At 35.4% G+C, this 27386-nt stretch overlaps 1 protein-coding gene across 5 annotated transcripts; it reads left to right on the forward strand.

Moving 5' to 3' along the window:
* Nucleotides 1-14097: 14097 nt before the first annotated feature.
* On the forward strand, nucleotides 14098-27080 carry LOC116349396 (eye-specific diacylglycerol kinase). Of its 5 annotated transcripts, XM_031780807.1 has the most exons (18): nucleotides 14099-14980; nucleotides 17655-18265; nucleotides 19386-20410; nucleotides 21112-21235; nucleotides 21450-21653; nucleotides 21830-21959; nucleotides 22268-22485; nucleotides 22647-22729; nucleotides 22873-23047; nucleotides 23165-23862; nucleotides 23984-24210; nucleotides 24295-24606; nucleotides 24679-24784; nucleotides 25321-25368; nucleotides 25573-25636; nucleotides 25814-25971; nucleotides 26132-26295; nucleotides 26430-27080. In XM_031780807.1, the coding sequence occupies exons 2-18, from the start codon at nucleotides 18176-18178 to the stop codon at nucleotides 26471-26473; spliced, it is 3870 nt and encodes a 1289-aa protein (XP_031636667.1). In that variant the 5' UTR covers nucleotides 14099-14980; nucleotides 17655-18175; the 3' UTR covers nucleotides 26474-27080. The 5 variants fall into 5 exon arrangements, with proteins under 5 accessions (XP_031636665.1, XP_031636666.1, XP_031636669.1 ...); XM_031780805.1 differs by having other exon boundaries at nucleotides 14098-14980; nucleotides 24295-24784; XM_031780806.1 differs by lacking the exon at nucleotides 25321-25368 and having other exon boundaries at nucleotides 14098-14980; nucleotides 24295-24784.
* The last annotated feature ends 306 nt before the right edge of the window (nucleotides 27081-27386 follow it).

The raw sequence follows: 27386 nt of genomic DNA on the forward strand, positions 1-27386 counted from the left end.
AACAAGATGCATTAAAAAATGAACCCATACGACGTACGTCTATCTAACAGAGATGAAATAAGCAAATGAATATACATGCTGCACTAAAAATCTACCATTAAAATTCGAAAGGTAAACTCGAAGCATATGACGCAAAAAGTGTCACATCGCTAGCAAAGGGAATAAAAGGAAATATGCTGTTAATAAGTAATTATTTTGAATAATTTACGTATATTTATTCGCATCGGAAATACTTGTCGGATGCACTTATTCCATCGTTCACGAATATTTCGTGTGTTGTATCCTATATTCCGATAAAGCCATTCTCTCTCTCTGCATTTTAATAAAAACATAATGTCAGGGGTGAATATATGTTTTACCTCTTTTATAAGCGAGTCATTTGGACGAGAATCACGTACGGAATTCGCATTCAATTCGAATCAACATAAACCTCTTTGAACCTTCCTCTCTCTCACTCCCACCCGCACTCTTTCTCTCTCTCGTTTTGCTTGAAAACGAAATCAATAAAAAATGCCAAAGAAAAATATCGTTAAGTCCATTTTTCCGCACACCCAACACTTCGCCCGCATCCTCCTCCCCCCATCTCCCTCTCACGCACTGTTTTTCTTCTCTTTTCATTTGAGCATTTTTGGATGAGTGCTTTTTTTATTGGTTAAACGAAGGAATTCTCCATGGAAAATCCAAAGGAAACGCTTCATTATGCGCTGAATTACAGATATATATGGCCTTTTGCCGAGCTTCAAACATGTCGATATGATTTTACATAATAACATTTGATGAAAAGGAACATCGTGCAATTTCGTTTTTACGCCTGGAATACTGAACCACTTTTGCTCGATTTCATTTTTTTCTCTCTCAGTTTGGTGCGTGCGTAAAATTTCTTTTAAAGGCCATCCATCTATCATTTTTTTTCTTTTTGCACACTTTTCTTCTAAATGATGGGGAAAAACGATGAAACATAAACAATATCGCAGATTTACTTTTGACCTTTGGCAACAACTAATTTAAACACAAAATAAAAAAAAATACATATTTTCAAGTCAAAAGCATTTCTTTGATTGCTTCTTTTTTCCGAACAATGGCCAACATTTGTCATTGTTTTTTGTGTGTTGCAACAATGAACAGATGGAAAGTTCAAGTCATACAATCTTGCAAATGTAAGCAAGTAATGTCCCGTTGGTAGAATGAAAAAAAAAAACAATATTCAGACTTCTATCCACCTCTGCATCTCTGGTTTGAATGGATGCGAATGCTTTTAAATGCCTGTGTGCATTATGCAACAATGTATAAGTTCATGACGTATATTCCTTTGACTTGGCCAGCGGCGGCATGTAACTACTAACGAAAAGCAACAATATCATCAGGAGTGCGACCACAACCATGTAGAAAAGATAGAGATAGAGAAATGGCGGTGTCTGTTCACCAAAGATAGAATGATGACGTTAATATCGAGCGTGTTTAGGAATATTGTTTAAATAGATTATATATTTTGTGATTTGCTGACGTTACCTGCGGTGAACATTATTAAAATGCTTCCACCGAGCTTCGAATGAAAGAAACTAGAAAATTGTTTGCTGAAGATAATAGCCAGTACGAAGAGCAACGCTTGCATATAAATTGAGCTTTTGATCAATCAATGACTCTGTTTGCTATTCAATATATTCTACTTATCTATCCATTGTGTATAGTTAACGTGTGCGTTTAACTATGTCTGTCTATTTGGATATGAGTTTCAATTTTCGAGTGCATATTGCTCACAAGTTTTGTTTGATGCTTTACATTGTTGTTGTCTCTCTCTTTCTGCGCTCATCCAATTTCGTTATTCTGCATCTGCGTTACATTGTTTACGAATGGTGTACTTTAGATCTCTCTGTATTTTTGCATTCTAGCAGTGAGAGTGTAATAATCGAAAGGAAAGAAGAATCGAGCGAACGAAACAAAATAAAGAAAATTATGTGTATAAATGTTGGCTGCTTAGTTTTGATTGAATTTGAAAAGTTGGTTGGTTTCGTTATTTGGTGCATGCGGCGGACATATAACTAATGGAAAACAAATGTTGAGGGCACTTTAACATCAAATTCAAAAGAGATTACAAACTTTTTTTCATTTTGTCTCTCTCTATCGCCTTCTTGAAATAATATCCGAAGTGGCGAAAGAGAAAAATGATTTAGCATATAAATCTAGACAACATCTTTCGCGCTCACTGTCAAAGAAAACTAGATGTGTGTATTTGTGAGACGAACAATTGTGGGAAATCGTTTAGATTGGATGTCGTTAAAAAAAAATATTCACTTTGGCATTTCCATTTATAGTGGATTTCACTTAACAAAAGATATGGCTGAGAGAGACTTTGTTTATCATACGAAATTTATGGAAAACGGTTTTTATTTTATTCGTCGTTATTTTCGCCACAATAAGAAATGGAAACGATGTATTTATCGATAGAAGTAGAGATAAACACGCCAGACACACTGTTTAGAGCGAACAATTTTCTTTTAATCCAAAATCTAATCGTGCAAACGATTTGTGCAAACAGCCAAAAATAATAAGAAGGAAGAGGGAGAAAAAGAATTGAAGAAACATAGAAGAATAAAACGTTGTCTTGTTTACGTTCTCATCTCATACCTACGTTTTGATACCTCGTTCATGCGAGGTACGATATGTTTACCGAGAGAGGGGCCAACGATGTGAAGTCAAAGCAACATGCATGTCACAAAGCCTATCCAATATATGTGAAATGAGATGGAGAGCTTTCTGAATTATATTCTTAATTTGGCAGGCAACACATTGCCCATATTAACATTGTATGTGCCACAATAAAAGAAAGAACGTTTGATAAACAAAACAACACTTAGTTCACAGCACCGAACCAAGCATGTGTACTTAGATTATTATCTTGCTGCGTATTATTTACAAAGTCATTATCATATAGGTGATATCCACACTTAATCTCTAATACGATGAAGGAAAGACACAAAGAAAAACAGTGTTAAAACAAAGGTTGGTGTGTACGGCCAAACTTTATATAGACACACAACAATACGTAAACGTATATAGTCGCCAAGAAATTAGAAAACATGGCATAAAAACACCCGCTGATTGCCAGTAGCTATATCAATAATAATAACAACATCATACGCTCTCTCACATGCGTGTGGACATGAGCTTAGTAAGTAAGGCTTCCGTCTTAGATTTCGCCAGCAGCCAAAAGCTATTGCCCATATAATACACACATGTGTATTATCCTGTACTTTTTTTCCTTTTGAATAATAGACCCCCATATTTTCAATGGATTGCATGCGTGCAGATATTATTCCGAATCGCCAATTCGCACGACAATATATCTCGAATCGTATTTACTTTTATTTACTGTTGAAATTTGTTTTGTTTTTATTCGTTTTTCGTGTGTGTGTGTGTGTGTGTGTGAACGCAATTTTATTCGCTTTATTTTATTGTTCCATTTGCTGCATGCATGGTGGTTATTTTCATTTCGTGTTATATCATTTTATATTGTGTGTCCAAGTTTGCCACGCCGACCATATACATATTTTCGATCAGCATCATTAAACGTGTGTCGATCAGTTATTCGGCTCGTTGTCGGTTCTTATCAAATGAACGAATGTGTGTATTACTAAAATCAATAAATCCAATATACTTAAATGAACTTGTAATGACCGATATAATGTAATGAAGCTGTGCTCCACAGCTTAAATTTGAACATCAAATTCAATGCGAACGCATTAGCCATATCGCATTATATTGAATCAATACACCGTCGATGGGTTGTTTTTCTCTTCATTTCGTTTCGTTTCATCGGTCTGTTGTTAGTCAATATTAGATTTGTAATGCAACAACCATTTGTGTGATTGGAACTCAATCTTGATTGAAAATACTTTAGCCATAAATCCATCGTCGGATGTGTGCTTTCGTAGGTTGTGAGTGCGTATTCGCTTTTGTCTAGAATTGTGTGTTTTTATTTCAAAATCGTGGTTCAATAAACTTTTACAAATGAGGGGAATGCCTCATTACAAAATAACAAGCTGATTGAAATCGAAATTCGAATGAAGGGAAACATCGACAGGCATTCAATTTTGATAAATAATAAAAAAATATGGAAAAAATTCATAATATTCACTTATTACGAGCCTGCAAAGGCTTTTGGCGTGTAATGAACCGTTTTTTTTGTGATGTGTACATCATACATGATTGAACGTAATTGAATATACTTAATTATTTATCGTGGGCGCGATGACCTTCAGCGTATATTAAAATTGACTTCTGTCTTACGTTTGGAGAGAGTAAAAAGAACACAGCAAAGCCACTTGAAGCCACATTGCTTTAAAATTGATGAATTTATCATCAATTTCAGTCGGTGCCTTTATCAGTTGCCATGTGCTAATCCAGCATGTATTTTATGTATTTTTATCAAGGAGAGAGAGTATTTCCTGGTTGATTGGATGGTTGTTTGGCTGGTTGGCTTCAGTTAATCTCAAGCATGCTTGAATGTCTTCCGCAAAGCATTGGCATTCAGACAGAACCGGGCTTATAATGAAGAATGGAAATAATAAAGAAGGTTTATCGCAAATTCCATTCATAAATAAGTCAGTTAATGAAAGGTCATTACTTCTGATTTTACCATGATCGTTTGTCGCAAACATGTATACACGTAGCGATTGTGTTTCAATGCTTGTGTTACAATGATACTAAATAATGTGGCTTCGGATGCTAGCCATCGACCGTTGTGATTCTCCGTCTTTGTCTCCCATTCTCTCGGCCCGTCGTTGCCAATACCATTTATTATAAGGTTGTTAGGTAAACACTGCTTATGAGCATAATAATATTGCGATTCATTGTTAAAATTTGGCGCGTGAAAACGCGCCTACATTGATTTTGAAAACTTTTTTCTCTCTGTTGTTTTTGTTTTTGTGTGTGTTTGTATGGAAGAGAAAAAAAAACACAGTAGACAAAAAACATTGAAAAAGAAACGAGATCCAAAGCCAATCATACACAAACACACACACACTCACATTGTCAAGTACCGAACTTAATCAGATTTAGAAACGAAAGTACCTTTCAATGTGTTAAATTAATACGTGTTCAATGTACACTTGACGCGTGCTTACTTGTCTCTTTGACGTCGTTGGAAATCCTTAAAAGTGTTTAATGCCGCTCGTTTGTTGGCCATCGTTTCCGAGCACCATATGCTTTTCTCAATTTTTCGTTTTTCTTTTTATTTCATTTGTTTCGGAATATGTCCGTTGATGTATTGACGTACACAACAAATATAATCCAACCGAGCGCGAAAAGAAAAGAAACAGCGAAAAAAAAGATATTTAAAACAATACAATCGACGATTCACGTGCAATGCGAGGACGGAACAAAAACCGAGGTATCTTTTTGTTAAACGTTCAACAATTGTGGCATAAGTGGTCGGGTGCTTCGAGGAAAGAAAATGACATTTTGTTCCTCCGAAAATTATTTCATACCATAAAAAATAAAAAGGCGCAAACAAAAAAACATCTTTAGGTGCCATTAAATATTTGTTAAGTGGACATTTCACCATTTACAATTGTTTCGCAGTTTTATTTTTTCTTTGTTATTGCGTGTGATTTGTTTTTTTTTTGCGAAAAATTCGCAGATTATAACAAAAATCGTTGGAAAGAAATCAAAAGTGACGGGCGAAGAAAAGAAAAATTGTATCAAAAGTGGAAAAACGTAAAAAAAAATTCATTCAAAAAACGGACCGAACACATTTACAAATGAACAAGAACATTTGGGAGGCAGACCTTTGCCAGATGAAGCAATAAACGGTGTGCCTCGAATTAATTGTGCGGTTGTTTTATGAGGGGTTGTGTCATGCATTTAAATTTTAATGAATTATTAATAATTATTCAAATTTTCGGCGATTAATCGGTGCGTCAACGGAATTATGATCGTACACCTTTTTTCATTGAAATGAAAAAAAGGGATCGCAATTGTCCAGTCGAAAACGAGTGAATAAACGAAAAGACACACAAAACAACAAGCGAGTGAATGTTGAAATTATGATATTAATTGTTTAGGATGGAAAGGAAAACTACCTGAAGTAATTAAGTACGATTGAGAGATACACCGAACATTTTTTTTCATTATTCGTGTACAAACTGGTTACGTGTGTTTAGTGAAGCAAATTGTAATTGTTGCCGTGAGGTACAAAATTGAGAATCGTTGAATGAAAAAACGCAAGCAAAAATCAAATTTCCACACAACAACAGCATCCATATTCAAAATTCGACATCAGATTTTCAAGGGTGAATAAAACGGAGGACAAAATGACGGAGGAAAAGGAAGCAAACGAAAATCACGATTCAGATGTGGAAAATGAAAACTCCAAAAACAATGATAATCAGCGGTTTGTATTGAATTCCCAATAACCATATACATTTTTTTCTTTCCTTTTGTTTTTTTTACTTCCCGTGTAAACACATTTTGAAAAAAAATTGAAAAAAGAGAAGAAAAGAAGAAGAAAAAAATAGCGTGCATTTTGATTTAACCTAAATGAACAGTGAATGATGAACATGTAAACGCTCGAAGCGAATGTGTTCGATAACAACAACGAATGATTGTGATAGGTACTTTTAAAACTTGATAACATGATCCATTGAATTGTGTGCCATTCGTTGTTTTTGCCATTGAATGAGCGAACAAATGGAATCAAATGTCTCACAAAGCTTGTTGCCATTCAAGTTGTGTGTGCTTGATCGAAATGTGACAAACCATAAAAAGCAACGTGCAGTATAAAAATTTTTTGCTATTCATATTTCAGGGGTATACATGTCACCGCATCTGCATGTTTTGTGGCATGTGCACACTTTGGCATATAATCTGCATTCATGAGATTTTTGCGCAATTTTCCTGATCTGAATATGGAAAAGAATGTGAGAAACAATTGTGATATAAAAGCTCCATTTCTTTACCACTTTCGCGCTATTCACTTGCAAAACACACACTCTTCTCTTCCTGGTTTGTCTCGGTGCCCATGCTTCTCTCTATTCATCATCGGCATTCGACGGAATTTTATGATATTTCACTTCAATACGCAATTCAACGTTTCACTACCCACACGCATTAATTTTGAAACCATACATAAATTCTGATGATGTGTGTACTATGCCATTTCAGTTTTTAATAATTGAAGCTCATTCATTTTGGAGACGTTTTAATTTTCGTCGACCAACTTTCAAGTTTTAAGTGGAAAATTAATGAAAACTGTTTTCCTTGGTACACCGTTCTTCACTCTTCTCAATAGTCCATAAATGCCATATTGTGTGTGTGTGCGCGCGAGAGAAAGAAAGTGAGAAAGGGATGGGAGTGATAGAACGAAGTTATGTAGGAATCGTAAAAATGGTATATCACAGAGTCAGCGATGTTTCATGATTGTATGGTGTTTGTTATGAGCTAAAAGGTACATTTGACGTGGCAAGGATAATAAGCATCGTTCATAGTTGCCATTCATTGGCGCTGCCATGGTTGCTAATTCTGCTACTGTTGCTGCTTCCATCTGCTGTCATGTGTGCACGTGTGACTATGTACGACTGTGTGTTTGATGTATGTTCGTTGAGCCCCCCAACGTTGTGAACGTCATACATTGTACCATTCTGAATGAATTAGTGTATCACGTAAGTAAATATTTTATATTCAATATCCTCAATATTTGCTTCATTGTCATTATGATTAAGCAGAGCATTTACAATGCAAATATAAAATGACAATTCAATTCCTTTTTGAATTGAAAACAATATAATGGCATTAATGCTTATAGCAACAACGACACACGCATGCCATTGCTTAATATATGCACCGAATAGACAGTGAAAAGCAATCAACATAGCAAGTAAACCATACTAAACATAACATTGTTGCATTACAACTTTGTATGGAGTGCGTTGTGTGTGTGTGCAATGAACAATGGAGGAATCGCAGCGACAAATAAAACGGAAATGCGCTGAAAAACACAAATGACAACATATCATAAAATAAAAGCGACTTTTGTACAATATTAATGAAATACACAATTTCGAATGCCGTTGTCGTCGACGGTGTGGCAAGAATCTAGGACATTCGTTTAAATCGACACGAAAAAAATATAAAGTTTTGTTTTTATATACAAAGCATGCCATCATCATCATATCGTTTGTCGAACAAACAAGCCAAATCGAGTGTACGATGTTGGCATAACTAAAACAAAACGATCGAAAGTATACGCTACATCAATTTGAATTATGAATGCAATAAAGGTGTATCAATTCGGCTGTAATTACATAGTTCACTTACCTGAAAATTGATTTTCAGAAAAACGAAAAAAAACACACATATATTTCTCATCGATTATGATTGAGTGAGGTGTATTCGTGTTATGTGTGCTCACTTTCGATACTTGCACAATTTTAAACAAGAAGTAAAATGCTATTTTTCTTGGCTTCGACATGAGCAATGGAAATGGAAATCATTAAAACCACTTTTTTATGCGAACATATTTACTATATATGCGCACTGCATGCATTTCCATTTGTTTTTTGCTTGCGCTTGCTGCTATTGAGGCGTAATTTAATGGCATTTTGCATATGGTGAACCAAATTTAATATTCACAATTACCGAACGGGAACACAAAATTATTGTTGGCAATGACAAAAAAAAAAAAAAATAACAAAAATGACCCAAAGTGCTACCTACGCATTTAATGTTTTCTGCTATTTATAAAAACACACATTTACACACAAATATCTCTATTGTATTTTGTCATTTGGACAAAATGGATTTATACATATGGTTGGCATTCTATACACATATTGGAAAATCGGAAGCCTTGCATTATCTCCATTGAATCGATCATTATATTGTCGTTTGGGTTTTTATGCTTGTGAAAATAAATGCTCTTGCACCAAAGCGATTAAATGTAATTGTATATTCGATATTGTCCGGTGCTAGTCCCTCTCTCTCTCTCTCTGAATAACAACAATTCGGAACAAATAATATGAACCCACCGCAACATAGCTATGGTATTTGCACGATTTTCGCTTATTGAGTTTATTTTCTCGTTATTTTTTTCTTGTGTAAATTTCGTCCTGTATTCTTGAATAAATGAAAAGAAACGAATACGTTTGTATGTATCATGGCATTTAAGCAGAAAAACGAAGAAAAATTGGCGTCAATATTGTCGACATTTAAAAACCGTCACATTTTCTCATGCTCGTTCGAGCGCAGTTTCTCGATTCCATTCGTCGCCAATGTGGATTGATAGCTTTTGGCAAATTCACCATATCAATCGAATATCGATTTCTTCGTCGCATCCATATTTAATCGTAGTTAATTTTTAATGGGCTTTCTTCTTTAAAGCGTCAAGCATTTGCCGACGAAAATGTCATCGGTTTGGTGTGTGTTCTTTTGGACGAATTTTACATCATTATCATTGGCAAGGAAATGAAAATGTGGTAAATATACTGAACGTTTGTACGTATCATATATTACATTTTTTTCAATACACACACACACAAAGGTACGTCATGCTGTGGAGTAGAAAAAAAATTCAAGAAAAAAGTGCCATTCAATCAAGAAGTAAATGTTTTCTTCTTCTCTCGAGTGAGTGTCTTTCACTTTGACTGTGATTGATTTTTTCTTCCTTTGCTCATTTTTGTGCCGCCTATACGGATTGTGATATGATCGCTTGCAAAACTCAAGACTTCAAGATTGTCGAAAGACAAAATTGCCGTCAAAAAAGGTGGAGAAAATGAAGCAGGAACAAAAAAAAGACATACACACACAAACATTACACGTAAATCGTATAATGGAATATCCTGGCATTCCGTTATGCTTCGAGTCAAATTCATGCCAGAGATACACACAGTGAGAGTTTGAGATGATAATAAAAACATATTATCTGTACTTGAGTTTTTGTGCAAATGCGAAAGGCGTGCATCTGCCGTAAGTAATATGAGAACATTTCGTAACGAATTGCCACCACATGTACATCGTACAATGTATGTACATTATTTATTTTGCATGCAGTTGAGATTGAGGTAAATTCAGCGTGCAAAACACGCGAAAACTAGATTTTCTATATGGTATGATGGTATGTACGTATTGTAGTTTGATGAAAATTTATGCTTTGTTTGGGTGGTTTTTGTGTGTGATATAGTGCTTGTGCAAATGCTTTGGATCACGCACCGTGTGCCGCCGCACATTAATTTTTTCTTTTCTTCGTCGCTGCTATTGCTGTTGTTTTTTTTCTTCTATTCTATTTTCCCATCGCAAAACGCGAACTTTGTATTATTGTTGAGGTTTCTTTTCTTTACATTTTCACATGACTTATCATTTCGTCTGGCCATGCATCAAATAGCTGGCACATTCGTAACAAAGTCGCAAGCACGCAAAATCTAATTTATTCGTAATTTTACGATTCTATTATTACAAATTATTTTATAATACAATTAAATCGATCGCGCAACGCATTCGTGCCGAGCCATTCAAATTACAAACAAAACGAACGAAAAAATAAAATCGATTATGGCCGTAAAATCATTTAGAAGAAGAAAAAAACTAACGAAAATCTGTGTCAGATCGATTCGACATTAAAGCCAAGTAGCAAGTACATAGTTCGAGTGTATTTCAATGAAGCTTATTTTCTTGTGCAACAACAGCAAACATTTTATATACATAATATTGTGAAAAGGCTTGCGCTTCAACATTCTTTTCATATATTTTTTGATGGGTTTTTTGTTGCAAAACTTTTCCCCTTAACGAATGCCACTTTTTGTGTTGCTTCGAATAAAACATTCATTTTCTTGCATCATTCTTGCACGTGGCAATGGAAAATTGGTAACAAAAATAAAATCGAGTAAAAAAAGACAAAAAAAAAAAAACAGAAATGTCGAAAATGTCCATTTTTCATGTTTTCAGTTTGTATCTCTCTCTCTCGCTCTCTCTGGCACATGATGGATGCGATGTGAAATGATTCTGTCGAGCAAAGTGCTTGTAAGCTCTTACAAAACAAAACTAATCCAATGGGAAAATTCTTGTATAAATACCTAAATAATCATAAGCATGCACAAATGTATTGAACGAAAAAAAAAACCGAATAGAAAAGGAAATATAAAAAACATCAAGAAAAAGTTTAATTTCCAAGTGACTATGCTTTGGTTCGATCCCTTTTATTCCCATGTAAATATTTCCATGTTTCGTTTCCTGTTTTTCGTGTTTCAACATTGTTTTGGAAGCTCCCATTTCCACTCTGATGAGCGGTCGAAATGAAATGCGTTTTCTTCGACGGCGAAAATCAATGCTCTCGGCACCCATATCATCATCATCATGCACATAATATACACACAAAATACATTTAAGTGGGAAGTGGTGGTCGTCAACCATTACTTAATATGCGGGAAATAAATGAAAGAAATGAACTAAACGAACTAGAAAATATTCTGATTATTCGCTATATATAGTGCACTGTAATTACTAGTTACAGTTGAGTGTGTTTGTTCACTGCTCACGTTCAACCACATATAAAAAAAATTACATATTAGACGTATTTTGTATGCGTTAGCAAGAATTTCGAATCATTAAGTGGTGCTATTCGTTTATTAATGGTTGCCTCTTTTTCATTTGCACCCACTCTTCGTTTGTATCTGTGCGTTCTTCTCGGATGTGTTCAATAAATTTCAAAATTGATTCTTCAGTGTTTTCGGTTCTTTGCTCCGGACTTTTTTCGTTTTAGCAATGAACGGCTGAGTTTTTGATGGAGTGTCGGAGACTTTCATCTCTCTTTCAAATACACACACAAATATATATGTATACAGGTCATTTGGTGTGTCGTGTTTAGCGTTGTTCGTAAATCGATTTCATTCTGGGGTGATTTTTTTCCCATTCACGGGTTACAGTTTTTGTTGTTGTTGTTGTTGTTCGAGTATTTCATGATAAATTGCGTTATTTTCCGTTTGTAATGAATGACGACGACCACAAGAGATTATATAACGATTTTTGAGAAATAATAATAATAATCACGAGGCGAGAGCAGAAAAACAAAACAATCGAAAAGAACAAAGACCGACCAGAAATATCTGCATGAAAATTAAAATCGAATACCGTGCATAGCAATCATAGTAATAATAATTGCAATATAATACATGCATAATATAGATGAGACCATATGCGATTTGATATACTTGTTTTGAAAATTAGTATGTCATCGATATATGCATACAAAAGGTACGGCAAAGCGATCTAACAAAAGGATAAAATGCTCGGCTCGCTCACGTTATACGTCGATGTGAAATACCGAAACGGATGGAGAATACAGCGGAAAATGGAAGAGGGAAAAATAAAGCTCAGAGACGAAGAAAAAAAAAATAATAATAAAAACACTTCCACAGTGACAACATCCAGATGATAAACATTCATCTGACTAAGCAAGACATTGAAATTGGAGATGCGAAATAAATGTGTGAGATGAAACGAAAAAGAAATCACAAGAGAGGAAAAAAAGCGGACGACAAAAGAGAAGGCCATCTATTGTGTGTGTGCTTTGTTGCATAGGCCGAGAGTAAGAATGAGTACCAGTATGAAATGAGCGGTAGCGGCTGCTGTTGTTGCTGCTGAAGCAATCGTGTGTAGGCATGCAAACGCTAAGTGACAAGAGTCCATAAAGTTTCGCATATAAATTTATTGTTTGTATCGGAAACGGTAGAGTGGTCACATACAACGAACATTGGTCGGTCGGTCGCACATTTGCTTTACTAAATCGTAAAATTCCAAAGTAAACTATGGTTTTTACTACGATAAAAAGACAAGAGAGATAGCGACGACGAAAAAAATATATATACACACGTACACACACCATCTGCACTGCTCTCAAATCTTCTTCAGTGAACTGACAGTGCACAATGTGTGTTCGATGTTCTTGCTGGTCGGTTCTCGTCGCTTTTTGCAGGTTTAGTATTTCATATTTAAATTTCCACATCTATGCGGTGTATGTACGATCGACAGAAGAAGAAGAAAAAAAATGAAGAGTCCGATTTACAGCGTTGCTTACACAAATAGAACAGACAGTAGACTATATGATTTAAAAGAATTGGACCGAACAGAAGGAGGGAGAGAGAGAAAACAACGCTCCTACAAAACGGTTGATGAGTACGAAAAAATATTTAAATTGGCAAAAAAAAAAAAACAAAACCCAGAAGACCGATGTAGAGAAAGCGAGAGCTTGTACCCGAAACGCGCACATAAATTGTAGTAGGGTAATGTACACTATGTTAATACACATAAGTATAGAATGTGAATTGTCGTTTTCAAAGCATATTGTGTGCGAAATGACGTGCACGTTCTCTCTCTCCATCCATCCAACGAACGATACACACAATTTATTCGATGATTCTATTCTCTATATCGTACGGGACGCTGTATCCCACTCTCTGTCTCTCTTTCGTCTTTCTTTTTCATTAATTCTATCTTTGTTTAACTCTCTCTCTCTCTCTCTCTCTCTCTCTCTTTCGCCACGATACCGAAGATATGTATCGGATTGAATTGAATGTCCAATACGGCAATGGTATGCGGCTACGGCTAATAGCAACAACAACGAAGACGATGACGGTGACAGCGGAGGCGGCAAATAATCGACAAGCAAGAGAACATATTATCCATCCATTCTATGAGAGAGCGACCAAGAACACTCTGATGAAATGTGCTCGATCTCGGATGGAATTCGTTGTACATTCAATGGTCGTACAATTTTCATGCATTCACAATTTGGTGTGTCTATACACATGGGGGTATGCGTGTGTTGGTTTTGTTCATTCGCTTCGTTCGCTACGCTCCTCTTTTATTGAATGCAATGTGTACCTGGTGCCTGCCACCATCATATCTCTCTCTCTTTCCCCATCTCTATCTCGTTTACACTGTTTTTCGTGTTGCTCAGTTGGAGCGTGCTTGCATGTATGTGTGTGTGTGTGTCTGCTTGTGTGAGCGGTTTATGTGGAAAAAATGACTGTATTTGTGAGCGAATTGTAATAACATACTCTCGAACGAAACAGAGACACGGTAGAGTTAAACACCGAAGTCTGTGCCAGCGATTTTCAGTTTTTAGTTGATATTTAACGCGATAAGTCACTGCAATCGGTATACACACGCAATATATTCAGACTTACGCAAAAAAAGGCGAGAGAAGATTCTAAGAGCCCTCTCAAAACGAATTGTTATATATACACACACTCAACACAGAACAAAAAGGAAATGAAAAACACTACAAGAAATACTCGATTCTAATTAGATTTGCATTACCTCAAATTACCAGCAACGCAAACAGTTTCAACAATCGATTGTGATTTATTTATTCAGTTCGATTCAGTTAAATTGTTTTGTGCATTTCATTTTTATTTCGTTCATTCGGTCGTTCAATTAATTTAAAAAAAGAAACAAAATTTTCTGATTTGTTTCGTATTCGGTGTGTGCTGTTTTTGAAAAATACCAACATTTTTAATGAACAAATAACAATGCCCATTTAATCACTTATCACGTATGAAATCTGTTTATTTTTCGTTCTATTTTTGGTTTCATTATGTTTTCGATTGATTTTATTTGAAACGGTTCGGTGGTTTTTTTTCTCGTGTCGGTGTGGCAAAAATCCGTTGCTAAAAAGTGCGATTGTTTCTTCATGACTTATGATTTTATTTTTTGTTCAAAAGTGAAAAACTATGTATTTCGATAAATTAAGTCGATATAAGAAACCAATATTCTAAAGAAAATGTATTATCATCGAATGTAAGAGAAGATATTCCAAAAGGAACAAAACAACAACCGAAAAAAAAATAATAAAAATAAAAAAAGGCACATTTCATCCAAAATCATATCAAACAGAATATGAAAGTTTTGAGTAAATTATGCTTTCTGAAATATTTCAAGAGCTGTATTGACGACGAGGATGTTGTTGATGCAAATGGAGCATTAAAGAAATGTAAATAAAGCCAAAAGTATAATATTTCTACACAATAACAAATTATATATTTTTTATCTCTATCACTCTCTGTCTCACTCTCAACGTTTGACACTCTCTGTCTCTGTCAATGTCGCTCATAACAATTATGAATTCTATTTCTATAGCAGCAGCAGCAGCCAAAGTTGCTACTACTCATATATTTTATTAACCACCGTCAAATAAACTACTTGTGGCGAATAAAAAAATGAAATAAGTGTGTTTTTGTTTGTTTCGAATTACAAGTGAAATCAACCATTGAAATCGGCTCAATAAAAAAAACCGAATCTGTTTTGTAATTGTAAGTAATGACCGAAAAAAAAATTGTTGAAGTGCTCAATCTGGCTCTCGCTTTGTTTCGCATTCCGATCGCCAGTTCAGTTCGGTTTGCCTTCCAATTTCGTTAAATATAAAATATGAATAAATATTTCTGTGTTTCAAATTAAATAATTTATTTCGGTAGGCCAAACGTTGTGAATATATGCATGATGCTTGAATGTGATGTTCCGCGAAGAGAAAAAAAAACACGAAAAGAATAAGAACAAAAACAAGAGACGTTCAGCACTCTTGGTGGGTAAAAAATCGAGCACCGCTTCAAAAGTGAGTGTGTGTGTGTGAGTTTTTTCTCTTTCATCTTTTGCTTTGTTTGTTTCGCTTGTTTCGTTTGCAGTTTGTTTTCTTTTTCTATTGCGCTCTCTTAATAATATCGGTTGTTTAAGCATCATCGTTCTTGGTGCTATGAATTATCGTATGTGTGTACATGAATGTTGTATGATGTATGCTCTTTGCGTATGGCCCATTGCCACTGCCGTCGTCGAATTTCACATCATATGAAAATCAGTATGACGTGCGAATGGCAAGAAGTCGTCTGTGCACATTATATGTCAGCATGGGATTGCGAACGCGAGATTTTACTTCTCGCCAAGATTGTTGTCGCGCGCGTGTGTATGTATGTATGTGTGTGTGTGTTTTTTTTTCTCATCCTGCTGTTGCTTCATCTGTGAAATACACGTGTACACACAATTTAGAATGCAACAAATCAAGAAAAAAACAAAGAATTTCTCATTCGAAAGACTAACAAAAAAGCGAGAAAGAGCAAGAGAAAGAAAAATAAACCAAGCAGCTGAATAAGACGAGAGAGAAAAAACAAGACTGCTCGTGAGATGTGAGCCAAACAATGCAGCCACTTCTTCATGCAAAATGTGTTTTAAGGGTTTTATTCGAAATACAAATTCCATATATATTGTTTGCATATGATTTAGCATTTGCCATGTCTCGCCTCGCCACGTTCGCGCTCTCATAATAATCATCATCACCATGGAATTGTGTGTTGTGTGCTTATTTCTTCCGACATAAAGCCGTGATTTGTATTCACATAACTTCTTTCGCTACCAGAATGAAGAATTGATAGTCATTTGTGTTCATATTTTCGTTGTCTTTTTTTGTGTGTGTTGTCTTCTGCAGCTCATTTGTCTATTATTAATTCGATGTTGCTATTCTTTTTCTTGTTTCATCTTGCATAAATGGTGTTGTACTTCCTAATTGTATCTCCTTTTGGTACATTCCATTTCTCATCTCACTTCATTTGGGCATTATTTTTATGGTTTTGTCATCGCGTGCACCGCGTTTCCCCACTCTTCTCGCCATATTGCCCTTTATGCATATGTGTTGTTGTTGTTGTTTTTATATTCGGTTTGCGTATTTTTCTTGGTTTTGTGTATCATTTTTATTGCGATCCATCTCATTTGTTTGCACGTAACGTATTCTCTGTTTCGCCCCTGAAGTATGCTCACGATTCCGCGATGTATTGTATCTTGTACAATCAACATATATATACAGGCAACTCAGATGATTATGATGAAGATAGGATGAGCAAGGTTCTTCGTGTGTTTCTTTTTTTCTCTTGTCTCTATTCGTTCGTATGAGTCGGCAGTGTCGGCTGATGCTATTACTACTACTATTGTTGTTTTTTCGGTTTTTATGTTACGCTCGTGTTTGAGTTGAGTGGTAAAATATATGTACATAATAAGAATGTGATTGAGAAATAACAACGCAGTTTATCTGCTAACAATAAAAAAGCAGCGACAACGAAGACGACGACTGCGAGGATGAAAAAGAAGAGCAAATGTTTTGTTATGTTTCGTAAACTGTTTTTGTTGCTATTTTTCTGAATATATGAATATTGAATTGCCGCCCCTTAACCAGAGCACATACTTGTTTTTATTCACAATTGATGACAACAACAATGACAACAACGTCGACGACAATGATGATATGGTAATTCGCAACAAACAAAAACAAATGACAAATACACAACGAAACTGGCGAAAACTGAAAACGGAACATATTTATTTCATATTATGCACATTAAACATCTATAAATTGTGCAAATAATAAAATAATAATCATTGAAATGGAGACATCTCAAATAGATAAATGTGTGTGTGTGACAACAGAAATAACATTTACAAAATTGCATCTTCTTTATTCATACAGTTTGTATATCTCTCTTTCTCGTTTTTTCTTCCTCTTCTCTTTTTAAAAAAAATAAACGTCTTCTTTTTGCGTCAATTTGTTTTCATCGACTCTGTGAACTCCGACGACAAATTGTATATATACGATGTGCACATCTAACACAAAACAAAAAAAAACCCAGGCAACTACAAGGAAACCAAATTACAAAACAAGGAAACGAACATTACAAATTCAATTCATTGCTCAAAAGCGCGTGCTAATATGACAATGGACAGTGGCAAACGTTTTATCGGTCCCGTTGTGAATGCATCCCATGGTAAAAATGTAGCCAACTGAAAAGGAAAATAGATAGTAAAAGTAAACGCATCACTTCGTCTAATTGGCACATTCTACCCGCACGTTGTTCGACATCGCGTGGATAACGACGATCATCAAAACAAATCACAAGACGATTTGTGGCCGCCAAATCAACGGAGTGAAAGTGATTGAGTGTGTAGAGTAGTAGAGAGAAGAAATAAAGTTGAAGAAAAAAAAAAGAACGGGGAGAGAGAACGGAGAGCACAAAGAAGCACGAAAGAAGCTAAGTGAGAAAATTCGTCATCCTCAGTGTCATTGTGCGTTTGGTTGATTCGGTTTATTTAGTTCATTTTTTTTAAATGTGAATGTGGTGTGTGCGTGACATTTCACAGCACACTTTGTGATATGAATCGAATTCGGACGACTTTTACAAGGTCTAGAACACCAACAGGTGCCGAAATGAAAATGCAAAGCAGTCTGGAAGTGCCGCGACAGGTCTGACATCAATTTTCAATCCATTTTAACTCTCTTTGTGTGTATGTGTGTTCCACATTAATTGATGTTACTTGTTTCAATTCAATTTCTTTTTTGTTTCATTTACGTTCTGTGTTTGGTGTGTACTGCATGTGTTTTTGTTTCTCTAACAAAAATGGTTTATATTTTCGCTTTGTTGCGGTTTGCTCCGTCTTTTTTTTTTCTTTATTTTAGTTTCATTTTGCAAAAGCATCTTTTATAACGTATTTGAATGGCGGGTTCTTTCATTTATGTACATGTATATTCTTTTCATTTGGTGTGCATATCCATTTACGAGGTTTATGCGTGTATTGCATGATTCATTGTCGTTTTGGTTTTCATTATTTTCATTCAGTGTGGCTTTTTTTCGTTCATTCTTTCTCTCTTACTCCGTCTAATCTCCATTAAAATTTGCATGCGACTTTTTGTTCTTTCTATATTTTGCCATCGCTGAACAATTTTTCCTTCTGATCGATATTTTACCTCTTTTTTATAGTTTATTTTTTTTATTGTCGAGCGAAAGAGCTTTTTATCTAATCTGGTTATTATTAAAAACATTTTTGAACTTATTTTCTTTTGAATGGGGGGGGGGGGGTTCGTTTATCATCAATTTTCTGTGCATTTCAGCACAATGTCGTCATGTTTTTTGTTGCTTATTTCATTCGATGTGGTTTTATTTTTCTTATCAGTTTACAACAAACCCGTATAATATGAGCTGTTGTCTTACAATCAACGCATTCTTATTCTCTCTGTCTTTTATTTTACTTGTTCTGTTGTGGTTTTTGCTTTAAATTATATATAAATGTTATATATATCTATGTACATCGAAGCACGAAATCAATAACTCAACAAAATAATTTTATTACAACAATTTCGTATTATATACGTGTATGTCTTTTTTGTCTCTTTTTCCCATCATTTTTTTCTCTTTTGTATACTTTTACTGCAAATGTCTATGCGCTGTTAACGATGTGATGACGACAACGATGATATCGTCGTCGATTGAATGTCTCTCTATCTCAATCTCATCGAAAAAAAAACTCGAAAATTTGTAACACATACCATCCCGTCTGCATCGGGTTTTGATACAATATGTAAATAGGTTCGGTCCACATCGTTCGATGAATTCCAATTGGAAGCGAATCGAACGACAAAGAATCTCATCGATCAAACATCGACCGATGAAAGTTCGGCGGCATTATTACAAGTTCCGCAATTTCAATTCGGTGCCCAACGTTCGCGTAGCGTTGAATCGGGTTCGATTGATTCGAATATAGCCAGTTATCTCGAAGTACCAAAACGATTTCAACGACGTCGATCATCAAACTCAAAATCACCGGTGCACTGTGTGCATTGTATGTATATTGAAGAGTATGAACGGTGTTTAGAAAGCGGTGGATCGGCTTTTGATAAACCAAAAGACAATGAAGACAACAACTCAAGCGATACATCGATTAGCGATGACGACGACGACACTGACGAATCAATACACATCGAAACAACCGACGAAAATAATCATCTAACCATTCCTACACTAATACCTCCTCATTGCAACATTAAGTTTTCACTATCGCATGCAACTGATGCATTTCCTTTACAATCAGCTAATGATGATACAACCGCAGCATCACCACCGCCACAGCCACCAATTGAAACACAATGTGATATTCAGCCTGTACCCGCTATTGATATTGAACTACAATTGCACGCAAATCGTGGACGACGCCGTTCGATATCACGTCAAGAGGCGATTTTCATTGAACCAACCGGTAGCTCATTGGAGAATCTTGATTCGGTTAAATCGCCAACCGAAACCACACCCAAAAAATCAACAAACAACGAAAAAAAACTACTGAACACTAGTGGTGATTCAAACGATTATGTTCAGGATTATTTTTTAACTGTGCCCGAAACCGATTTACGGCGCGATCGTGCCGCTTCCGTTGATTCAAGCTTTTCGAAATTAACATCAAATGGCAAAACAGAAGAATTACAATCAAAAAATGATGGATTTTTATCGGTGCCAACAAATGCGGTTCGATCACGATCGGTAGATATTGTATTGCCCACCAATGAACAAGCACGATACAAAGCGCTTTCATTGGCTGGACCATCGATGTCTAAACGGTATGTACACACAAATAATCCAAACAAAAAAAAAAACAAATCGAACAGAATTTTCTGTCTGATTGCATGTAATATGGTTAAGAGAAAACAGAACACAAAAATACTCTTTTTTACTTTTCATTTTCTAAAAAAAAAACAAATTCGTTATCATTTTCACTCATGCACATTTGTCACTCTGTCGTTTAAACATGGGAGAAAAACTGTAGCACATTTTTCTGATTTTGCATTTATAATTTGCACAACGACAACGACGTCAACAACGGTGTCGTAAAACGTAGATAATATTGGGTTGGTTTTCATTTGTTTTTTTTCTTCTCTCTCGTTTTCTTCAATTCTTTTATTTTCATGAGAGAGAACTTGACTTTGTTTGATTGTGAGCTGTTATCAAATGAATCACAATTGTGTCTGTCTACTCTGTCTATTTCCAACAAGAAAGATCCCATTTTTTTCTTCCACAAATTTTATCTATTTTATCTATTTTATCTGTCTTCTGTTATCGAAGGTAAATTTCTGTACAATTTTTTTTTTCTATTCTTATTTCTTCTCTCGACTATATTCAATGTCTCTTTATTTCTCTGTTCTGTAGTTTGTTTAGTTTGTATATTTTCGTATAACGATTATGTACATAACGTGTGAAAGATTGACGGTTCCGCAGAGTGATTTTGTTTCATTTTTTTAATGGCTATTGAATTCCATTATAGAAACGAGGCGAGAAAAATCAGTCAAGTACCTGATTGGAGTGACAGTGCGCAGGCCGGCGATCATTTATGGCAGCCAACATCGATTTCGGGCGATTTTTGCTATGTCGGCGAAAGTGAATGTCAGGTACGGATCCATTCATTTCAGTTCATTCAGTCACTTTTTTTCTGTTTCATTATCGTACACAGAGTACGGATTTGGCCTTTATTAAATGTTTTCTCAACTAGAACGCGTATTCATTAATCATAATTTTTGTCATTTGTAATGGTTTTTTTTTTCTTTTGTGTGAGTGTGTGTTCTTTTTTCATCATGGTTGTTTGAATTTCGTTTGAATACACAGAGACACGGGCCCCGTATGAAGTGTTCGGCATGCAGGATGGTGGCTCATACCAGTTGCATTTCGATTATTATGAATCGAACACAATTTTCATGCAAACCATCATTCCGAGACGTAAGCATACGGCAATATGGTGAGAAGCGAACTAATCACCATCATTGGATCCATCGTCGAACGGAAAAAGGGAAATGTAAACAGTGCGGCAAGGTTGGTATAGATAATTTTTTTCCATCCATATCCAATTCCGATATAAATAGTCGGAGGGGTGGAGGGGGATGTACGATGACGATGTTGGTTATGAGTGGGAGCCAGTAAATACTATGACGAATTCGATGGAGCTTTATAATTAATAACACATATTATTTTATTCATTCATCAATTAGTCGATTCAAGCGAAACTATCGTTCAGTTCGAAGGAAATAGTTGCAATATCATGTGCCTGGTGCAAATCATCATATCATAATAAGGAATCATGTTTCAATCCAGAGCGAATTGGCGAAGAGTGCTGTCTTGGTGAGTTCTGTTCTATATTCTATCTCAGTCAGAATATTTATGTACAATGTATATTTAACATGATGTGCTCGTTTAAATATTAATATCTCTCTATATATCTGTTGATATGACGTGTGTTGTGCACTTCAGTCCATAAATAATAAATGTTTCCAATGAAAATCCTTTCACAAAAAGCTAAGCATATCACATTCGTTGCATTCAACCTGTCATACTTGATTTGAATTGATGATTTTCCGAATATTTATAAATTCATCCACTTAAAATTCGTTATCATTTGTTTGTTATTAATTTGTGTAAATGAAATGCAGGTGAACACTCGAATATCATTGTGCCACCATCATGGATAATAAAATTGCCGCGTAAGGGTAGCTTCAAATCATCGTTGCGAAAACAGTCACGGAAAAAGGAAGTTTCGAAAAAGAAATCAAAAGAAAAGGAATCTAAAGCATTTGTAATTAAGCCCGTTCCAACGACCAAAATCACGCCTGTACTGGTGTTTATCAATCCAAAAAGTGGTGGAAATCAGGTCAGTTTTGTGTGTAAACAATTCATTATTCTATTTGAACATTGACCAGCATGCCTATATTTAGAAGGTGCTTGTCTTGTATTTGAGAGCTTTTGCAAACAGACAAGAATAGAAACCAAAATTGTATTCGTAAAGGATTTACGTTCACATTGTATTTTCAGGGTGTCAAACTTTTGCAAAAGTTTCAATGGCTACTGAACCCTCGTCAAGTATTTGATTTGACACAAGGTGGACCAAAGATGGGGTACGTAAGATTACGCTCTTATTTTTGTAGCATACACACGGTGTTGTTCATTCATACCACTGTTGTTGCCACTGGATTAATGGTCACAAAAAGCGAAATAACATCAAAATATTTGTGTTTTTGTTGTGTTTTTTTAAATATAGATTGGAATTGTTTCGAAAAGCGCCGCAACTACGAATTTTGGCATGCGGTGGCGACGGTACAGCCGGATGGATTTTATCGGTTTTAGATCAATTGCATTTTGAAACACAACCGGCTGTGGGTGTATTGCCGTTAGGAACTGGCAACGATTTGGCACGTGCACTGGGTTGGGGTGGTGTAAGTCATTTACGCGTCTTTTTAGTTCGTTCACCTTACTTTTTGCATGATATTTTGTCATTTTTCACATCCTTTAATTAATTCAAACTTTATGTTGCCATCCGTCGATTATCATAGGGTTATACCGACGAACCGATTTCGGCAATTCTCAAAAATATTGGCGATTCGGATACAGTGGTGTTGGATCGATGGAACTTAAAAGTGTCACCGAATCCGGACGCAAAAGATGAAAAAGGACGCGGTGGAAAAGACAATTTGCCTTTGAATGTTGTGAATAATTATTTTTCATTTGGCGTTGATGCTCATATTGCACTCGAATTTCATGAAGCACGCGAAGCGCATCCGGAACGATTCAATTCACGTTTACGTAATAAAATGTTTTATGGCCAAGCCGGTGGAAAGGATTTGTTGAAACGCAAATGGAAAGATCTCTCTGAAATGGTGACTCTTGAATGTGATGGAAAGGATATAACGCCAAAATTAAAAGAGCATCGTGTACATGCAATCGTATTTTTAAACATTCCAAGCTATGGCGGTGGCACACATCCATGGGCCAGTTCTGGTGGCAAACAAGCCACCGACGATGGTCTTATCGAAGTGGTTGGCTTGACCACATATCAATTGCCATTACTGCAGGCTGGAAAACACGGTACATGCATCGCACAGTGTAAAACAGCGAAAATTGTTACGTCAAAGACAATCCCAATGCAGGTAGATGGTGAAGCAGCCAAGCTAAAGCCATCGATCATTGAATTAAGTTTACTGAACCAAGCTTTGATGTTGGCTAAAAGAAAACCGGGTAGAGTTAATGTAATGTAAGTATACCATTTATCACCATCATTTTATCGTTTGACACTTTCTTATTCTTATTCGGTGTAATTGATGCGACGATTCGATGATGATATTTGTTTTGTTTTTTTTTTTTTCTTTTTGCAGGCAAACTAGCAATGAACAAATTCCTATAACAATAAATAAAATAAGTATGACTGATTACGAAACTCATCACTACGATAATGATTTGCTCAGACAATCGGCCACATTCTTTGCGACCATTAAACTGAACGCTATGACAGATCTCGAACAAATTCGAAAGACCATCGATAGTTACGGCGAAGAAAATGCAAACACACCAAAATTATTATCAGATTGGTGTTTCCTTGATTGTAAGTCCAAACCATTGGAATTGAGTTTGACCATTTGAAATGGAATTTATTATCTAATAAATCAAAATTGTTTTGTGCTCGTAGCCTGTACTGCCGAACGATTTTTCCGTATTGATAAAGCGCAAGAGAATTTGCACTATTTAACTGATATTGCCACCGAAACAATGTACATATTAGATCAAGAGCTTATGACATTACCACAAACACCGGACGATGAACGTGCCATACCATCTGGATTGCCCAGCAAACGAAGCAACAATTTTAGCTCGGGATCCAGTGATAATTTGGAACGTGAATCACATGAAAATACACCAACATCACCATTCGCCAATCAGACATTCTTCTTGTCGGCCGGACCCGGTTCGAATTCGGATTCTGGAATGGATTCACGAAAATGTAAGACATCCCATCCATTTAGCCTCAGCCATGCGCTTAGCTTAATGCATTCAAATGCTTTCGTTTTCCAAGACTCGCAAGATTCGCCAAATTCGCAAAACAGTCCAAAGCAATCGGATGACAAGGATGACTTTGCCGATCCAAATGTCTCATTCGATCGCATGGTCAATTTCAAAAGGTAAATTTTCCTTTTGCCTTTCCTCACTCTAATTGCACTCTTCAGTTTGATTATTCACTTCAGTTCTGATTTTGTTGACATTGTTTTGCCCGACCCCACAACCTTCTTTGTTTTTCTCTCTCTCTTTTTCTCAATAAAAACGTAGTCCGAAATGCTGTTAATTATTATTAATACTATTTTAAATTTGATTTTAAGTAGTTTATTTTTTTGTACCTTTTAGTTTCCTAATAATGAATTTGAACATTGTCCAATGTTGAGTTTAAATTTATATTTCGCGCATGTTGAGCTTTTTAGAAAACAAAAAAAAAAAAGAATAATAATAAAACGATTGCACGTTTCATTTGAAGTTTATTATTTTGTTCCCCTTTCGTTTTTTATTTTATGGATGTACTTCCTTCAAGTATCGATTGAACACGTTTTCTCTGTCTCTCTCTCTTTCTCACTCACATAAACACGTACACACACACACACTCACAACTGTGTCCCGTTATCAATTTTATTCACACGGAAAATTTTTACATATTGTATGCATGCAGCTTTCATGAAAGGCTTTTTGGCCTTACACAAGATGCTTATGGATTCAGGTACGACTTTATCTCTCTTAGACTGCTGCACAAATATAGAACTCCCCCCGTAACAAAAGACAAAATACCGATCTCATTTTTATTCCACAAATGTTCCATTCTTTCTTTCTGTTTTGTTTTGCTAAACGTGTTACGAACTATAACCAATTTATGCGTCACAGTTTCGATGGCGAACATGTTAACCGTTTTCATTTTTATTTGTAGTAATTTATTGGAAAAAACCACCGATGCTGTGATAAAAGCTGCTAAGACAGGCAACTTTATAATGGTTTGTATTTTTTCTTTTTTTTTTTCTTTCGATGCCATTATTCGCCAAATATCGAATGCAAATCATTCAACCATAAACCTTTTCCAAATAGTCAATCTCGGCCCAAACATTTTATATGTAGATAATTTCTTCTATTTTGTTGTGATTTGTGTTGTTTGTTGTTGTTGTTTTTTGCAGTTGCGTGATTTGCATATGCAGGGTTATTCATTACTATCAATCGATGCAACTGGTCAAACGGCCCTTCATTTTGCGTGTAAATATGGTTACAAAGATATCGTCAAGTATTTGATATCTTATGCTCCGAATTCAATCATCAATATGGTGGATAATACAACGTGAGTGTAGAAATGGGTTTATTATGTGCCACATGGGCTTTTATCATTCGTTTTTATGCGGCTTGTGGGAGTTAAATTATGCTAATCAAAGTGAAATGCAAATAGCATATATGTGCATGTGTGTGTGTGTGTATTTATGTAAATATTTTGTATTTTGCAGGGGCCATACGGCGTTACATAAGGCCGTACAGCAAAAACATCGAAACATTTGTTATATGCTTGTGGCAGCCGGTGCTAGCCTTACGATGCGGGATTCGAATGGACTAACACCAATGATGATCGCTTTTCAAGTGGAGGACAACGATTTGGCAACCTATCTGGAAAGTATGTGTTTGTTTACACACCGAACATTGCTCATAATCATTCATTTTTCATTCACATTTTGCCACAATTTAAATTTTTGTTTGTTCACATTGTATTGTGTCCGTCACTCAAATGTCCGATTTTGTGCATTGCAGGTCAAGAAAAAATGTTGCGACCAGAGTTTGTTGAAGACATTTAAAACTCCTTTGCTCGCTCATTCACACACACATACACATCTACACTCAAAATTTGATAGAAACAGAATTTACGACACAGGGAAACGAGAAATAGCATTAAAATTCAGTGATGACCAAACATAAAAATTAACGGAAAACCAGAATGGCAAACCACGGTAGTCGTGAGCACTACTATGCAAAATGGAATCAAAAACTTTTAACACGAAACACATCAATAAACTGGAATAATTAAACGATTTGGAAATGTATCAAGTTTTTGAGAGGAACCAAGGACGTATTTATTTATTAAAGTAACTATAGCTTGTACAATGAAAATCCATTATTTACCATTTGCTACCTATACCATACACACACACTCTCACACTCACAAAATGCATACATTAATTATGTCTATACACAATCAATATACATACATACTACATATATATAAATATATCGTTGAACCGCGATGATTATGATGAAAATCTAAAACCAAAACATACTTATGCTTGATTACGTATACCTATATCGAATACTAACTATTAACTTCTAGCTAAAACAAAGTAACTATTTTACCTAAATGCAGCAACCGAAATATATCATATTGTAGAGAAAAAAAAAAAAAAAAAACAACTAACTGAGACAACATTCTCAGCTCCACCGGGTGGACCAAAAAATGTAGTGAAACTATTGAAATGGGAACAACACATACAGCCTACTCCTTATTTATTTTATTAATTTTGTTTTTCGTTTAGTATACCTGTTTTCTAATTTAAAATGAAAGAAAAGAAGACAACAACAAAAAAAAATTGTGAGAAATTATCAAGTAAATTATAAGTAGTGACCAACAAATTATTATGACAACTAAAATTTTAAAAATTCAAAATATATATATGAGAGAACACTTTAATCTCAAGTGAATTTGAATGAACGGAT

Source organism: Contarinia nasturtii, unplaced genomic scaffold (genome assembly GCF_009176525.2).
Source record: "Contarinia nasturtii isolate CC-2019 unplaced genomic scaffold, AAFC_CNas_1.1 Cnas_scaffold_2861, whole genome shotgun sequence".
Taxonomy (NCBI): Eukaryota; Metazoa; Arthropoda; class Insecta; order Diptera; family Cecidomyiidae; genus Contarinia; species Contarinia nasturtii.